The 19132-nt window shown below is 42.8% G+C and overlaps 1 protein-coding gene across 1 annotated transcript in view; it reads right to left on the bottom strand.

The window, feature by feature from the left end:
- The window catches only part of DTD1 (D-aminoacyl-tRNA deacylase 1), a 198458-nt gene that overhangs the window by 152101 nt on the left and 27225 nt on the right, over positions 1 to 19132 (bottom strand). The window contains exon 4 of the mRNA XM_039256480.1: positions 14640 to 14746. Coding sequence (XP_039112411.1) covers positions 14640 to 14746 — 107 coding nt within the window. The remainder of the gene's footprint in view (positions 1 to 14639; positions 14747 to 19132) is intronic.

The raw sequence follows: 19132 nt of genomic DNA, 5'->3' as shown, positions 1-19132 counted from the left end.
TTTTAACACTGAAAGTAAATGGGCTAAATGCCCCAATCAAAAGACATAGGGTAGGACACTGGATAAAAAAGACAAAATCCATCTATTTGCTGTCTACAAAAAACTCACTTTAGACTGGAGGACACCTTCAGATTGAAAGTAAGGGGATGGTGAAATATCTATCATGCTACTGGAAGTCAAAAGAGAGCTGGAGTAGCTATACTTATATCAGACAAACTGGACTTCAAAGTAAAAGCAGTAACAAGGGATGAAGAAGGGCATTATATAATAATTACAGGGTCTATCCATCAGGAAGAGCTAACAGTTATAAATGTCTATGCTCCAAATATGGGAGCACCTAAATATATAAAACAATCACAAACAAAAAACAATCTTATGGATAAGAATGTGCTAATAGCAGGGGACTTTAATACTCCACTTACAGCAATGGATAGATCAACGAGACAGAAAATCACTAAAGACACAATGGACTTGAATGACACATTGGGCCAGATGGATCTGACAGATATATTTAGAACTCTACATCCTGAGGCCATGGAATTCACTTTCTTCTCAAGTGTGCATGGCACATTCTCCAAGATAGATCACATACTGGGATGTAACAGCAGCCCTCAAAAAATATAAAAGAACTGAGATCATACCATGCACACTTTCAGATCACAATGCTATGAAACTTGAAATCAATCACAGGAAGAAGTCTGGAAAACCTCCAAAAACATGGAGGTTAAAGAACACCTTACTAAAGAACGAATGGGCCAATCAGGCAATTAGAGAAGAAATTAAAAAATATATGGAAACAAATGAAAACGAAAATACAACAATCCAAACTCTATGGGGTGCGGCAAAGGAAAGTACATTGCACTCCAGGCCTATTTCAAGAGATTAGAAAAAGCACAAGTGCAAAATCTAACAGAGCACCTAAAGGAACTAGAGGGAGAGCAACAAGAACACCCCAAACCCAGTAGAAAAAGAGAAATAGTAAAAATCAGAGCAAAGAAACTGTTGAACAGATCAATGCAACCAAGAGTTGGTTTTTTGAAAAAAATAAACAAAATTGACAAACCTGTAGCCAGGCTTCCCAAAAAGAAAAGACAGAGCACTCAAATAGACAAAATCATGAATGAAAATGGACTTAATACAACCAACCCCTCAGAAATACAAGCAATTATCAGGGAATACTATGAAAAATTATATGCCAACAAATTGGACAACTTAGAAGAAATGGACAAATTCCTAAACACACACTCACTACCAAAATTCACTTGGGAAGAGATAGAAAATCTGAATAGACCCATGACTAGTGAAGAAATAGAATCAGTTATCAAAAATCTCCCAACAAATAAGAGCCCTGGATCAGATGGCTTCCCTGGGGAATTCTACCAGACATTTAAAAGAGAATTAATACCCACCTTTTCAAGCTATTCCAAAAAATAGAAATCGAAGGAAAACTTCCAGACTCATTTTATGAAGCCAGCATCGCTCTGATTCCCAAGCCAGACAGAGATCCAGCAAAAAAAGATTACTACAGGCCAATATCCTTGATGAATACGGATGCAAAAATCCTCAACAAGATACTTGCAAATCGAATCCAATGGCACATAAAAAGAATTATCCACCAAGATCAAGTGGGATTCATTCCTGGGTTACAGGGCTGGTACAATATTCACAAATCAATCACTGTGATACATCACATCAACAAAAGAAAAGATAAAAACCATATGATCCTGTCAATAGGTGCTAAAAAGCATTTGACAAAATACAGCATCCCTTCTTAATAAAGACCCTCGAGAAAGTCGGGATAGAAGGAACTTACTTAAACATCATAAAAGATGTGAGAAGCCCTCGGCTAATATATCCTCAACAAGAAAAAACTGAGAGCTTTCCCCCTGAGATCAGGAACACGACAGGGATGTCCACTCTGACCACTGTTGTTTCACATAATGCTGAAAGTCCTAGCATCAGCCATCAGACAACAAGAGGAAATAAAAGGCATCAGAACTGGCAAAGAAGAAGTCAAACTCTCACTTTTCACAGACGACATGATACTCTACATAGAAAACCCGACAGACTCCATCAAAAGCCTACTAGAGCTGATCCATGAATTCAGTAATGTTGCAGGATACAAAATCAACAAACAGAAATCGGCTGCATTTTTATACACCAACAATGAAGCAAGAGAAAGAGAAATCAAAAAACTGATCCATTCACAATTGCACAAAAAAACCATAAAATACCTAGGAATAAACCTAACCAAGGATATAAGAGATCTATCTGATGAAAACTATAGAAAACTTGTGAAGGAAATTCAAGAAGACACAAAGAAATGGAAAAACATTCCATGCTCGTGGATTGGAAGAATAAATATAGTTAAAATGTCATTACTACCCAAAGCAATCTACACATTCAATGCAATCCCAATCAAAATTGCACCAGCATTCTTCTCAAAACTATAACAATCGTTAAATTTGTATGGTACCACAAAAGAGCCCGAACAAAGTAATATGGAAGAAGAAAACAAAAATGGGAGGCATCACCATCCCAGACTTTAGCCTCTACTACAAAGCTGTCATCATCAAGACAGTATAGTATTGGCACAAAAACAGACACATAGACCAATGGAATAGAATTGAGAACTCTGAACTGGACCCACAAATGTACAGCCAACTAATCTTTGACAGAGCAGGAAAGAGTATCCAATGGAAAAAAAACAGCCTCTTTAACAGAGGGTGCTGGGAGAACTGGACAGCAACATGCAGAAGAATGAAACTAGATCATTTTCTCACACCATACTCAAAAATAAACTCAAAATGGATAAAGGACCTGAAGCCAAGAGCACACCGTATATACTATATGTTAGCTAACTTGACAATAAATTATATTTTTAAAAAATGTTTAAAAAAAAAAAAAAAAGCTTCTGCACGGCAAAGGAAACAATCCATAAAACTAACAGGCAACCAATGAAATGGGAAAAGATAGTTGCAAATGACATATCAGATAAAGGGCTAGTATCCAAAATCTATAAGGAATTCACCAAACTCCACACCCAAAAAACAAACAACCCAGTGAAGAAATGGGCAGAAGACATGAACAGACACTTCTCCAAAGACGACATCCAGATGGCCAACAGACACATGAAATGATGCTCAGCATCCTTCCTCATCAGGGAAATACAAATCAAAACCACACTGTGCTACCACCTCATACCGATCAGAGTGGCGAAAATGAACAAATCAGAGGACTCTAGATGCTGGTGAGGATGTGGAGAAACAGGCACCCTCCTACACTATTGGTGGGAATGTAAACTGGTGCAGCCCCTCTGGAAAACAGTGTGGAGGTTCCTCAAAAAATTAACAATAGAACCCCCTATGTCCCAGCAATAGCACTGCTATGAATTTACCCAAAGGATGACGCATAGGAGCACATGTACCCCCATGTTCATAGCAGCACTCTCAACAATAGCCAAAACATGGAAAGAGCCTAAGTGTCCACCAACTGATGAATGGATCAAGAAGACGTGATTCATCTATACAATGGAATACTACACAGCAATGAGAAAGAATGAAATCTGGCCACGTGTAGCAATGTGGATGGAACTTGAGGGTGTTATGCTGAGCGAAATAAGTCAGGCAGAGAAGGACAGATACCATATGTTTGCATGTATAGGAGGATTAGGAGTAACTTAACGGAGGACCATGAGGGAGAAGAAGGGGAAAATAGTGGGGGAGAGGGAGGGAGGCAAACCATGAGAGACTCCTGAATGTTGAGAACAAACTGAGGACAGATGGGGTTGGGGGGAAGGGGAAGGGGGGTGATGGGCATGGAGGAGGGCACTTGTGGGGATAAGCACTGGTTTTTATATGGAAACCAACTTGACAATAAACTATTATAAAAAAATTATATAGTAAGCAATCTGCAGGAAACTAATCAGTTTAATATGAAAAGCCTTTACCATGAATTTAACAAATAATAGATCATAAAATATGAACCCCTAACATGTCCTCTGTGTTTAAAAGTAAATGATGAGTCAACTGCCCACAAAATCTCGACATTCATGCATTCCATTAAACTGCAATTCTCCCAGCCAAGGCCTAGGTGATGATCACCCTGGGTTTTTATTCAAGTCCCATGAATAAATCAAGCAATGAGTAAGCCATGTCTCATACCCAGACAACCTAGAGAACTATACACTGCTTTTCAAACCAAAAACCTTAAGAGGCAAGCTCATCCAGCCACTGGGCAATCCACACATGGGGGTCCTCTCTCTTAAGAAGCAAGTTATTCCACCAGCACATGCCTCAATGTCACTCGGCAGAGGAGCCCATCATCTGTCACTAATGTATTGAGCTGTTGTTCTCTATCAGCTTTTCCCTGACACATCTGCAACTGTGTCAAGAAGGCACCATGCTCTGGAATATTTTCATCATCGCTGTGTGTATGGGGTGGGGGGTAGGGGAGTGTGGAACTGAGGGGGCACTGATGAATAAGAACAGCCTCATATGTGACCTCAATAATCAAGCCCAGCCTTCTTGCTTCCTGGCAGCTGCAGTAACACAGGTTGTAAAGTATTTTTAGAAACTGCAGCTGAGGGGCTGGGGGGGAGGGGCGGGGGGGGGGAAGGCAGGGTGGTCCAGAGAGACCAATGCCCGGAGCAGATAAAAATGGCAATGTTCAATTTCCTCTGGTCCAGTAGTTCTCAAACATCAGTGTACTTGAAGAACACACAAAGAACTAGTTAAAAACATAAATCTGCTACTCTTCAGCCTTTCACATCTAGACATGCCAGGAACTCTGGTTCAGAAAAGCAGGGGGAGGGGGAACATGTACCAAACCTCTGCATTTTAATATGCACCCTGCACGGCTTGAAGCCCTCAGAGGAACACATCTACCAGCCTGAGTGACTCTAGTGGAAAGAGAGTATGGAATCCCTGCACACAATAGCCCCTAGCCCACCAGTCTCTTCACTTCTTTAGGACCTTGTGAGGATCTGATGAAAGCTCACTTTTTATGTCCCTCCCTTCCACATCATTCTTTTCTCTCCATTAGTAACGTGAATGTTTGAACAAGGCTTTCTACAAAACACCACTGATTTGCCAAACATTCTTCTACAATTATCCAGGACTATGAAACTCCTAATAAATTATCTAAAATACTAAAAATTCCCAAATAAAATCTTGAGTCTGTATAATTAATTAAAGTATTACTGCACTCAAAGTATAAACCCATGGAAGGATAAACTTTACCTCCCTCCTTTGGGAATAAAAAAAAAAAAAAAGATGCTAGTGAATCTTTGGCAGGTCAAGTCAGTAAGGCAAAGAGTTTGTGTTTTTAACACATCCGCAAATAAGATTAGAAGATTAAAATAACTAAGAATCTTCCCAAAATACATACACAGGAACAAACAAGGAAAGCCCTGAGTTGATATCAAGAATCAAATTCTTGGGGCACCTAGATGGCTGTAGGTTTTGAGCATCCGACTCTTGATTTCAGCTCAGGTCATGATCTCACAGTTCATGAGCTCAAGCCCGCACTGAGCTCTATGCTGTCAGCACTGGAGCCTGCTTGGGATTCTCTCTACCTCTCTGTCTGCCCCTCTCCTGCTCTCTCTCTCAAAATAAACTTAAATTTAAAAAAAAGCTCTTAAAAGAGTCCAATGCTTAACCAACTGAGCCACACAGGTGCCCCTACCTGCCATATTTCACTAGGAGGGAACAAACTCTTTTCAATTTTTGCAATTTCAGTAACACACGTTATGAATTTAAGAAGATAAGATGAAGACCAATCAATCCATCAATAAATGGGCCCTCAAGCAATGACACAGTCATATACCTCTGGGAAAGGCCTCTTTTTTTTTTTAAGTTTATTTATTTATTTTGAGAGAGAGAGAACAGGGTAGGAACAGAGAGAGAAGAAGAGAGAGAATCCCAAGCATCCTCCATGCTGTCAGTGCAGAGCCCAATGTGGGGCTCCATCTCTTGAGCCATGAGACCATGACCTGAGCCGAAACCAAGAGTCAGCGCTGAACTGCCCGAGCCACCCAGGCACCCTGGAAAGGCGTAATTCTACAGTGTACCAACTCAGGACAATCATCTATATGGAAACAAATTAAAGACAAGAGCAACGCCTTGCATCTCCTCAACTAGGAAGAAGTCAGCCTTCTTGGAAACATCTTCGAAGCTCCCAACCTTTCTGTCTGTACACCCAGGGCAGGGCACCCCCCCGCACCCACACCTGATAGGACTCAGTAGGGATTGTGGCTGCTGGTGAACAGAGAGCAGGATTAAAGGAAGTCAAGAGCCCAATCAGCCTCCACACCCGACTCTCTCCCCAGAGGATTATGCTGCTTTCCTAACTCAGGAAAGTTAGTGTTCACACTGAAAGAAAACCAGAGGTGATTTCTCTAGCCTGAGACACCTGGGCAGGTGCCAGCCCTGTCCTGTTGTGAGCCTTCTGTGTGGCAAGTGAAGTCCCAGGACTCATGGTCACCAGCACCCCCACCATGATACCGTGACAAAGATGAACACAGTAACAACAAAAGCCCTGCAATGAAGAAGCTCTGGCTATGTTTCCGCATCTGTTTTAGCAACACTGCAGTATAAACAAACCAGGACTCTTATCAACATCTGTTTGATAAATCAATGTGACAAAATGAACTAACGATTGGTAATAAACGACAGGATCTGGGTACCATCTTGGCAACCAGACTTGGAAGCACACTCCTGTGGCAAGTTAACAGGCGAGCCTAGCTCAGGTCATGCAAGAACTGAGATGAAACCAATAGAAATTGGGAACTCGACCCTTTAAAAAAGAATAAAAAAAGAAAGATCTACATTAAATGAAATTTTTCCTATGAAAACAGACTTATGGACATCAACATAATTCTGCCTTATAGTCAAAATAATTCTCATTAGATTTGAACCTCAGAGTGGAACATGCAGGAAAGAAGAGCTTGCCTCTCTGTATCTGCAACGGGTGGCCACCTGTGTCCTACTCTGTCCATCATTTCACCTTCTGGCTTCTGTAGAATGTATTACTAAAAAGGCTACCTCGTCTCTGAAAGTGCACATAAATAATACCAAACAGAGCTCTTTGCCCTACCCATCTCTCTACCCTATGTATTTCTTTCTGATCCCACGGAAGCCATGCATGTCTCAAGCCAGGCATTCCAAGGTCCCCAGGCATGGAGATGGATGCTTGCTGGTAAGACAAGTCTACAGAAGCCTAAGTGTCCAACAGACGAATGGATCAAGAAGATGTGGTTTATCTATACCATGGAATACTACATGGCAATGAGAAACAATGAAATCTGGCCATGTGTAGCAACATGGATGGACCTTGAGCGTGTTATGCTGAGCGAAATAAGTCAGGCAGAGAAGGACAAATATCACATGTTTGCATGTATAGGAGGATTAGGAGGAACTTAACTGAGGAACGAGGGGGAGAAGAAGTGAGGAAATGGTGGGGTTAAGGGAGAGAGGCAAACCATGAGAGACTCTTGAATGCTGACAAAAACTGAGGACTGAAGGATGTGGGGGGGAGGGGGGATGGGCATGGAGGAGGGCACTTGTGGGGATGAGCACTGGGTGTTATGTGGAAACTAATTTGACAATAAACTATTTGTAAAAAAAAAAAAAAAAAAAAAAGACAAGTCTACAGAGAACGTTATATGTGAGATGCTGGTGCTATTCAGACAAGCAGAAAATTAAAAGCACTGGTACCATTTTTCACTGGTCAACTTACCCCAGCAATGTGTCAATACACACATGAGCTAATTCAAAGATGTGTATTTCAAAGTTCATTTTTTCCAGCTCCTTCTAGTATTTCAATTAAGTGAGATTTTCAAGCACACTAAATAAATGAGAATATAAATAATTAATGGCAGCTCTATGAACTAGGTGGGCCCTGAGCCCCAGGGAAGAGCTTCTTAATTACAAAATACACCTCCCCATCTGCTCACATATACATGCAACCCCAGGCAAACATCTCTCATTTAAGGGGAAGGGCATTTAAATTAAAACAAGAACAGGATTAACCTCCTACCATCAGGAATGGCTCAGTAGGGTGTTGAAACCTCCCAATATCTAGCCACCCACAGAAGAACTCATGCTCTAGGAATCTTTTCTAGGTAATCATCAGCATGTCCCTACCAGAATCATGTTCTTCTGCAAGAATGCAACAAGGAAAAGAGCTTCTGTCTGGTGGTTCTGCTATCATTTCCATGCCACGTTCCCTTTGGAAATATGTCTCTCACAGCCACATAAGGTTCGTCTTCCAACTTCTCACCGTCAGAACGTATCAGGGGACCCACACAGCAACCTATAAATGCACAGGGCGTGTTGCCAATGCAGACACAGGAATACAGGCAGAGGCTGCAGAGTCAGTTCCAAAAGCAAGCAGAGATCTAGTTAAGGCAGGCAAACCACTAGTCACCTGCACCAGCCCAGGCTTCACTAGCAGTAAGTAGCTGCATCACCCATAGAGCTCTGGGACTCATGAAATAAGAGTCTACTTCTAACTGAAGTGCAAGTTTGGAAACAATAACTGAGAATGCCTCCTCCCCTCCACATCCTTAAAGGTCAGTGAAAACCTCCAATCCTCTGGGAGGCCTGCCTGGCTTGACTGCCAACAGCAGTGGCATTGGCCTTCTCAGAACCTAGGACATTCACAGACAGCACAGCTCACCAGCCCATGACACACCCCGGGCTCACCTTCAGGACATGGCGGTGAACAAGAACAAGGGAGCCTGAGTTTTATAAGTGCGGTGGACAGATAAGGAACAAGGAAACAAGCAGATAACAACAGACGGCCAAGTGCAATGAAATTAATCATCAGAGCACAATGAGAGTGTAGCCAGCAGGGGCTTGCTCAGGATTGAGGAGGTCAGAGGATCACTTCTGAGGAAGGAGAAGACACTGACACTGAGACAAAAGCCAAAGGTATGTCTCAATCTGTTCTCAGAACAGAGAGGCAGTGAGATTAGGTAAAGCATAGGGACTAAGGGGCAAATGGCTACGGAGAAGGGTGGGTGGAGCCACAGAAGCCGAGGCATTTGGGCCATGGTGAGTGACAGGAGGGAACTTAGACTGTAATCTAAATGCACCTGGAAGGCACTGAAGGGCTTTCAGGAGAAACGTGACATGATGGTTTCATGACACAGCCTACACTGTCATATACTACTCTTTATCTCTCTCTCTCTGTTATTAAGCTTCCAGATTTACATTGCCCTAGATCTATCCCCAGGAGCAGGAACTGGGTCACAGCACTTCTTTCTCTCCCTCAGCTTTCCAGTACACTGTCATGTACTAAAAAAACACTTGAGGGGAGCCTGGGTGGCTTAGTCGGTTAAGCGTCCGACTTTTGCTTAGGTCATGATCTCGCGGTTCGTGGGTTCGAGCCCTGCGTCGGGCTCTGTGCTGACTGCCAGCTCGGAGCCTGGAGCCTGTTTCAGAGTCTATGACTCCCTCTCTCTCTGACCCTCCCCTGCTCACGCTGTCTCTCTCTCTCTCTCTCTCTCTCCTAGAAATAAATAAAACATTAAAAAAAAAAAAACACTTGATGCATAAATACACACACACACACACACACACGCACGCACACACACACACTGAATATTTGTTCAGATTGTTTAAAGAACCTGTATTTAAAAACTTGCCAAAATAACCATTTCTCTACAGTGTATGTAGTTTTCGCTACTAGTTGGGTTATACTGAGAAAATAAACCACTTAGAATTAAAAGCTCAGAATAGAAAGGTATGCTTATCTATCAGTGAAAAGAATTTGGCTGTGGTCTTCCTACCAACACAAAAGCAAACAAATTATCTATGTGCCCAAAGAGGAACCCCCTTCTTACTGAGAATGGAAAAGCAGAGAAAGACCACAGGCAAAGGCCGGCACCCACCATCACAACAGCCCTCCATGCCTACTTGTCGCCATCTACTGGAGAGTGAAAGACACAGATCTGTGCACTGTTGCAGGATCTGAGACTCCTGGGCCAGTTAACTAGTAAAACAAATGAAACGGATACAGCGCAATTCATGCATTTGAAAAGAAAGCACCTAAAAGACAGACCCAGAAACAACTAAAATAAAAGACTTCTTCGGGCACCTGGCTGGCTCAATCAGTGGAGCATGAGACTCTTGGTCTTATCGTTGTGAGTTCAAATGGCACACTGGGTGTAGAGATTACACACACATACACACACAAAAAAAAAATGAAAAAGGAGGGGGGCTCCTAGGTGGCTCAGTCATTTAAGCATCTGACTCCTGATTTCAGCTTGGGCCATGAACTCATGGTTCGTGAGTTTGAGCCCCGTATCAGGCCTGCTTGGGATTCTCTCTCTGTCTCTCCCCCATTCACTCACTCCCCGTCTCTCTCCCATCTTTCTCTCAAAAATAAATAAAGAAACTTAAAAAAAATACTTTCTTACTGTAATAAGTTAGCATGGCTCATTAGATGTTAAAAAAACATGCCTATGTGCTTTTATGTTATAAAGAGGAAGCACTAATTAAAATAAGATTAAGGATCCTAAAGATATAACGTATTACTCTAACACTTCTAAAAAGATATTTAGAATGAAAAAAAAAGAAAACTTGACTGAAAATTTTCTTCATATTGAGTCAAAGCAGAATTATAAATCAGAACTGCAAAACCACAATCAAACCAAACCAGAGAGGGTAGACAGACGCAAGAGGAAAACCAGGAGAACAGCATCCCAGAAAACAAGGTTCAAGACCATGTCCAGAAGGAAGTGAGTCACAGTGACAGACTTGTCATCAGGGCCTGCCAACCCTGGAATCAGGCAACGTGGAGCTCAGGAGGCCTTGGCGGGAGCCTCTGCAGATTACAGTATATGCAGAGCAGGCAGCAAGAAGAAAGGAAATGGAGGCGTTTCTCACCTGGAAATGCTCAGAAATATTTAAAAGCCATGGGAATCAGATGGATGAGTGAGAGAGACACACTGACTAGACTAGACAACAAAGGGCTTCATGGAGGCTGCCGGAAAGGGAGGAGACTAGGGAGGGCGCCACAACCCAGGCTAGTCTGGCCCCATCCTAAGCAGTACCACAAGGCCTTGCATGTAAAAGGGCCCACCCCTGGCTTAACGCTCTGCGGTCACCATCCTGAAATTCTTTATTATTTTTAAAAATTATTTTAATCTTGCACTAGACCCCACAAATTACAGAGCCGGTCCTGGTCCAGGGGAGGCACTGGCCTTGGCACTGAGAAGTAGAGCTCTGAAGAGAGGGATGGAGAAGCAGGGTCAATACCATCCGACGGGTTCTCTCTCTGTGAAACAGAAAGACAGTCATCTGCTATCAACAAGCAAGAGAGCAGACAAGAAAGAAAAGGTTAATACTCCATGGATGGTGAAGAAAATTAACACACTTCATCCTAACACAATGATCAAGGGTAACATCACCTACACTAAGACAAATCAGTCTCAAGTACTTCCTTATGACGCACTGAGAAGGGCACATCACTTTTGTGCTATTTTCTATTCCTGTCAAATACATAACCTCAATGTAAACAGAGAAAGTTCAAATTGAGGAATATTCTACAAAACAGCATACCAGCACTCTTGAAAGTTGTCAAGGTTATGAAAGACAAGGAAAGGCTGAGGAACTGTCACAGATTAGAGAAATGACAATTAAGTGCAATGTGGGATCACCATGAAATAGAAAAAGGACATTAGAGGGAAAAAGAACTAGTCAAATTTAAATAAGATATATAGGGTAATTAATGGTATTATATCAATTTTAATCTCAATGTTCAATCAGTGGACTATCATTACATAAGACAGTAAAGTTAGTGCAAGCTGAATAGAGTATACATGGGAACTGTGACACTTTTCTTTACATCTCAAATTACTTCAAAATAAATTTTAAATTTTCATGTAGATTTTTCATTTGTGATTTTCTTTAATGTTGTCAGTAATTCCAGGAACCTCGATTATCACCCTTGAAGTCCAACACTCTACCACGTCACACATGTTCCTGCTTTGCTATCAATCCAAAGAATCAGGAACAAGAAAGAAAGGTTATGTTTCCCTTAAAAGTTATAACTTTGACCTAAGAAAAAAAGACAACAGCTAACCTAAAAAAAAAAAAAGAAAGAAAGAAAAAGAAAAATCACCTATGGGTAAACTGCTTATTTTTTTAGTTTAAAGAAACTGAATAAGAATATAAAAAATAAAAATAAACCATGGCTCCCACTGAACAGGAACCACAGACGTTTTCCCCTAAAAAAGGCTGGGAGGTGGCAAGCATTCAGAGACTACTAGATTTCTCTTTAAAAACAATGTCAAGTGACCTCCGATTTTAGGCAACAATTCTTTGCTTTCAGTTTTTAAAACTGGGTTTGAATCCTAGTTCTGTCGCTTAGCAGCCATGTGAACTTAAGCTACTGCTTAAGTTTTGTGCTTCAACTTCTTTATCATACCCAATGATAAAGATTAAAGTACTTAACACATTAAAACAAAACTGAGAGCAATATTGGCTTATGGGAAATTGTATTGGGAGAGGCAGGGATGAAATTAGGAGGACACCAGATTTTGGCCTGGATGACAAGATAAATAGTAGTCCCATTAACTTAGGAAAAAAGAAACCAGAAGGAACATTCTGAAGGTGGGGTGGCAGGAGTTTAATTTTAGCTTTCCGCATTTAAGAAGACTATCAGCTGCAAGCTGTGAATTGACCTAAGCAAGTGTGATTTTGCATAAATATTAGGTTCTTCTTGGTTGATAACAATAAGGACCCAAAATGGATGAAAGTCTGTTCTTCTCCTATTGACTGTGATCAGGTTATACTGACAGCAAATCTCCTATCAATTTCTGCCATACATGCAGACTTTGGTATTTAAGGTAAGAATTTATTAGCAAGCAGGCACAAAATAATTCACATATACTGTTTTGTAAGGCTTACAGAGCCTTAGTACTCTATCCCAGTGCCTGGACAGGGGACTATGTAGGTTTCAGACATTGTCCATAAAGATTCAGGCTAGGGTAGCTCAGCTGGTTAAGTGCCCAAGTCTTGGTTTCCACTCAGGTTCATGGTATCGAGCCCCACATCAGGCTCCCCACTGACAGTGCAGAGACTGCTGGGGACTCTCTCTCCCTCTCTCTCTCTGCCCCTTCCCCACTCGCATCTGTGCGTGCACTATCTCTCTCTCTCTGCCAAAATAAATAAACTTAAAAAAAAAAAAAGGATTCCTATACGTGCAAACATAGGATGTTTGTCCTTCTCTGCCTGACTTACTTCGCTCAGCATAACACCCTCAAGGTCCATCCATGTTGCTACACATGGCCAGATTTCATTGTTTCTCATTGCCATGTAGTATTCCATGGTATAGAGAAACCACATCTTCTGGATCCATTCATCAGTTGATGGACACTTAGGCTCTTTCCATGTTTTAGCTATTGTGGAGAGTGCTGCTATGAACACTGGGGTACATGTGCTCCTATGCATCAGCATTTCTGTATCCCTTGGGTAAATTCCTAGCAGTGCTATTGCTGGGTCATAGGGGAGTTCTATTGCTAGTTTCCTTAGGAACCTCTACACTGTTTTCCAGAGGGGCTGTACCAGTTTACATTCCCACCAACAGTGTAGGAGGGTGCCCATTTCTCCACATCCTCGCCAGCATCTAGAGTTCTCGGAGGAACAAGGGGGAGAAGAAGGGGGTAAATGGGGGGGAAGGGAGAGAGGCAAACTATGAGAGACTCTTGAATGCTGACAAAAACTGAGGACTGATGGATGTGGGGAGGAGTGGGGGATGGGCATGGAGGAGGGCACTTGTGGGGATGAGCACTGAGTGTTATGTGGAAACTAATTTGACAATAAACTATTTGTAAAAAAAAAAAAAAGGAAAAAAAAAGGATTCAGACTATAAACGCTGCTGTCTTCTCATACTCTATTCCTGTGAAGAGAGTTATCTCAAAAGTGTTTTATTCAATAAATATCAATGAAAAAAACATTGTAACTTTGAACAGGTCATATATATAATACTTCTCCCACCTATTGCATCATTCCACTTCATAGCTTCCTAGCAAGGGAGGGAGAGAGAGAGAAAAGAAATGTCCCTTCAGTTATCACTCCTCTTCCCACTCAAAGGCTAAGTGGGTACATGAATTAAAGTCTTAAGAAGTGTTAAGCATAATAAGAACCATTCAGGTTGCAAGAACTATCACAGATTTCCTTTCTCTATTTTAATTAAAAATTTTCCTCAAAGCTTAGAGAGCTAGCAGCAAATCCCGGTCAGCCAGTACTTTAGAAAAATGAGGGTTTACAAAGAACCTCATGACACCTGTACCCACACCTGGAAAAAAACCCACTCCAGGTAACCATTCCAATCTGGTGAACAGGCCAGTCCAGGGCTCTGTGGAGTTATGCCACTACTCTGCTGCCACCCAGTGGTGTGTAGGCACCAATGCACCCAGCAGGGGAAAGGAGCCCAGAGGAAGAGCTTGTAAATAACCCAAAGTCAAGGGAGAAGTGCTGTCCAGCCTACCATAACACCACGGAGATGCAGTGTAAACAGATGCATTCTTGATTAAAATATATATCAGGTTACTACAGTGAAGTCTTTACCCCACCTCAAACTGAGAACTGCTGCAGAGCCAGAAGACAGACCCAAGAGTCCAGGCTTACCTGTTTTGGGTCAGAGGCAGCAGCGCCAGGTGCTGGGGACTCCAATTCTACAGTCACAGGTCCATCATTCTGAATGTGGACTTGCATGTAGGCACCAAACTTGCCATCTGAAAGAACAATGCAAACAGTTATGAGAGATGGGGCCCCAGGTTACTCCTGTCTAAAAAGCCACCTAGATCAATGTAATCAGAAACAGGAGTAGGAGTAGACAGTAACCACAGGGAAAGGTGGCCAACTGCACAAAGAGGGAGGGAGACGCAAGTTAAACAGCAGAGGTGCATTGCATGTCCTACAGACTTGGCAAGAATGAAAAGATCTGAGAACACCAGGGCGGCGAGGTGTGGACTTACAGGACGATAAAATGGCAGGAAGCTAAAATGGTTTAACCACTTTGGAGGGCATGGTGGTGCTTGAGCAAACCCTACAAGTCTGGAATTCCACCCTGAGGAGTCTACTCAGAAACTCTTATACAAAAGGAATGTTTAAGGGTATTCACTGTGGCCGTGTTTACAACAGAAAAAGTGGACACAATCTGTCCCTCATTGGTGGATGAATGCATAAACTCTTCTTTAATTCCTCAGTGGAATAGTGTGTGGCAGCCATATCCACCAGCAGGGAAAATCTTAAACACATGATGTGATCTTTAAAAAGTAACTTACAAGGACATATTATTATGATACCATTAATCTATTTAAATGATATTTTTAAATACCCAAAACAAGTTTTATTATTTATGAAAATATATATATGTATCAAAAACACATGAACAGGAAAGATAAATGCCAAACACAGGACAGGAGCCACATTCATACTGAAGGGAAGGCAGGGGATGGTGGGATTTGAGAGAGACAGACCTCAGATAAATGTGACTAACTGGGCAGTGAGTACACTAGTATTTATTTTCTGTATGTTTCATAATTAAAACTTTCAAACAAATTAAATAGAAAAGGAAAAATATAAGGTGAGGAAGGAAGCCCTGCTCACTTACTGGGAGCCCAGCTCCCTAAGACTCATTTCAAAACGGCTATGGGCTGCCCCAGAAAAGAGTACCTCTCTATGTCCTATTCCAAACCTTCAACACTGAAACCTCCTCAATTGTGTCTGATCAATCCCCGAATACTGAATTACACTTATAAAGAAAGCCAAGGGGCGCCTGGATGGCTTAGTTGGTTGAGCATCAGACTCTTGATCTCAACTCAAGTTAGGTCTCACGGTTTGTGAGATGTACTAACAGTGCCAGCCTGCTTCGGATTCTCTATTTCCCTTTCCCTCTGCCCCCCTCAGCTCACTCGCTCTCTCTCTCTCTCTCTCAAAATAAATAAACTTAAAAAAAAAAAAAAACCAAGAATATGCCTTGAGATATGATGCCATGGAATATCAGAATGCCAACTCCACCCATCCAAGTACCAGTGTTAAGCACCGGGCCTAAACACTGTTGATGACACAGATGCTTACTCAAAGGAACACACTGGTCTTGACAATTCATCTGTGATAAATCCAAAGTAAGAGAAGAGTCGGGTCCCTGAGGCACCTGGGTGGCTCAGTTAGTTAAGAGTCTGACTCTTAATTTCAGCTCAGATCATGATCTCCCAGTTTGTGAGTTCCAGCCCTGAGATGGGGTCCATGCTGACACTGTGGGGCCTACTTGAGATTCTCTCTCTGTCTCTCAACATAATTAAAATTAAAGCATTAAAAGAAAGAAAGAAAAGAGTTGGGTCCAGAATGAAACAGTACAAGTGCTCAGAAACTGAGAACCATCACGAACTCTTCCGGTGCCACCCACCATTAGGGAGCAAAGAGAGCATGTGAGATCCAGTCCACGTTTGAAAATCACTCACTGCTTTTCACTCCTAGCAACTCTGTGCCAGGCATGGTGCTAGAGATCAAAGGCTCAGCTTAAAGCACAGATAGCCCTGGAGCTCATGAACCCTGTGGTCTAGTAGGGAAGACAGTTGGACACATCGTGATAATCAATGTTGCATGGCAGAGACTTTGAGGGATTCTGGCTCTGCAGGCCAGAGGAGGGTCCGAATCCCCTTTGGGGACTGGGGAAGGAATCAGAAAGTCTTCTTGGATGAGGCTACACAGGGTCCAGGATTTGAAGGACAACTGGGAACCAGGCTGGAAGAGGACAGGCCCAGCCCCCACGAGCTCTGAGACCTTGGGCAACTTTCCTAACCTCCCAATGGCTCTGTTTCTTGCCTGTATCACAGGGATGCTAACAAGAGGGCCTAAATCAAGGGAAAATTTAGTGAGAGTGTATGCAAGGACTTGGGACAGCAGCGGCTCACATATGGTGTATGCAAAATCAGTGTTTGCTCTTGTTACGGTAAGAAGTCATGTTTGAGAGGCTCCACACAACCAGAAGCATGCTTCCCTGTGCCCTGCCAGGTATTCCTTGAATAAAGAATACCACGGTCACATACTTTCGAAAAACCACACTTGTTGGAACTCTCCCTTAGAGAATCATAAGGCACAGCAGCACAGCAACAGGCTCTCAAGACATCCTTGAGTAGAGAAATCTGTTTCGTTTCTTTACCCTGGTGGTTCCCAAACTACCCTGGGCAAGGAGCCCTTATTTCACACAAAACATCCTTTATAAGCAAATGACCCTCTGGAAGAGGTCGAGGAAAAGAAAAGCACCAAATGGACACACAGCCAGAGCGGGCCAGCCTGGAGCCTTTCTGGCTCCCTCCCCTGGAGAGTGGCTATACTCTCAGGTCCTGGGGGCCCTCGGGTACCACACCTACTACAGCACAGTGACCTCTGTGAGCCTTCGCTCCCACCACAATTGTTACCTCTGATTCTTCGCTGTGGTGTGCTCCCTCCAGTGATCCTTTCCCTCCTGGAGGGTCTTAGCAAAATGGGCACACCAACGGCTGGTTTTCTCAATGCACTGACAGCAGCACTGCAAACTACATTAGAAGCACCCACGTTGTTCACCACTTTTACAGGCAAGATTAACTCAGTTCCTACTGGGCAGTCCAGTGTGCTCACACAATGCTGACTTTTCTTGAACTCCTATCAGATTAAAGTGGCCATTCAAATCTACAGAGCGTTTGTTTTATCCATGTCAGACTAGCAAAAAAGACATCAGCTGGGAAGGAAATCATGTGTTTAATTGCATGCTAAAATTATGGCTACAATTAGTAGCAAATTTCAGCCGCTACACTCCTCAGGGAAGCTGAAGGCAGACTCAGGAGGAAAGGAATTATTTCCGACCTTGAATTTCTGTTGCCAGGATATACAGCATATGCTTCACTGTGTTTATCGTTCCAAGTAGCGAGAAATTTATTTTCTTTTCCTGTTTTTCTTCAGTTATGAACAGAACTATTATCTGAACTTCTATTTGTACAGACAATAAATCCAAAGTCATGTTTTAAGAGGTCTTAACATGGGAACATTTTTTCCAGTTCAGATCAAAGAGTATAAAGCCCCATGAAAAATTATACTGGCCAGGGGAAATAAAAAACATTTTTAAAAATAATCTTAAAAGACAGAAACAAATCTGCAAAACTACATCTGGGCTCCAATGGTGATATGATCAAGTCATCCTTAAAGTCCCAGGGTTCTATCCAGAGCTGGAGGAGAAGCACATGTTAAGCGTGTTTGTGCCACATGCTCCCAGCTGGAACACTCCCAGCTTTGAGCCCCAAACCTGCTGTGACCTGCTGGAAAGCAGCCACTGTCCAAGGGCCCTACCAGCTCCAAACCAGTGCACCCCATTAATGTGCGAAGGCTGATGTCCCTCCTCTTTCGACAATGCTTGACTGACAGTCACCACTCCCCGAGAAGCCCTGCTCTGCCTCTCTGTGCCCCTGTTTGTTCAAGGATGAGAGCAGGACAGCTGCAAGGAAAATGCATGTGAATTAGGATAGGCATGGCACAGGGCCCACAGCCAGGCAGTCGGCGGGCAGGAAATCTGAGTCTCTGTTACTACTGTCACTCCCACCACTATCCATTGTAGGATATGGGCAAATGGGGGCGGGGGGAGGGGGCAACAGAACCACACCAAAATAACATGTTATTGAAGAAAAATGGAGAAGAAAAGGCATGGTCATTTCTTGGCCTGGCTGGTAGCAAGCCCCACGCACTCCACTTTCCAGAGCCAACCTGCATGGCCATGATCAGGCTGGGACTCGGCCTACCTCTGGGGACCAGTCCTGAGCCCTGGGCTAGCCTATCTAAGCACATCCCCAAAAACAGCTCCCTCTGTCACTAAAGCAAAGTCCTCACCAACAAGGCTACCTCTTTGTTCTACTTTAAAGCTATTTAGAACCTGGGCAGACAGACAAGAGAGTTATTGATGGAGGACTCAACATAAGGTGCATAGGCTGGGAACCAAGAAATCATGCAAATGTGTGGAAGTGAGGGACTCAAAATAAGCATGTGGCAAGGTGAGGGCCATTGCAGCTAAAGGAGTGTGGTCTAGACCCACAGGCTTGCATCACACCTGGAGCCCAAGGGAGTGTGACCCTGGTGGGCCACAGGTA

The sequence above is a fragment of the Hyaena hyaena genome, unplaced genomic scaffold (genome assembly GCF_003009895.1).
Source record: "Hyaena hyaena isolate Hyena2069 unplaced genomic scaffold, ASM300989v1 scaffold_579, whole genome shotgun sequence".
Classification (NCBI taxonomy): Eukaryota; Metazoa; Chordata; class Mammalia; order Carnivora; family Hyaenidae; genus Hyaena; species Hyaena hyaena.
The sequence above is the reverse complement of the archived record's forward strand: the minus strand, read 5'-3'. Positions and strand labels throughout refer to the sequence as shown.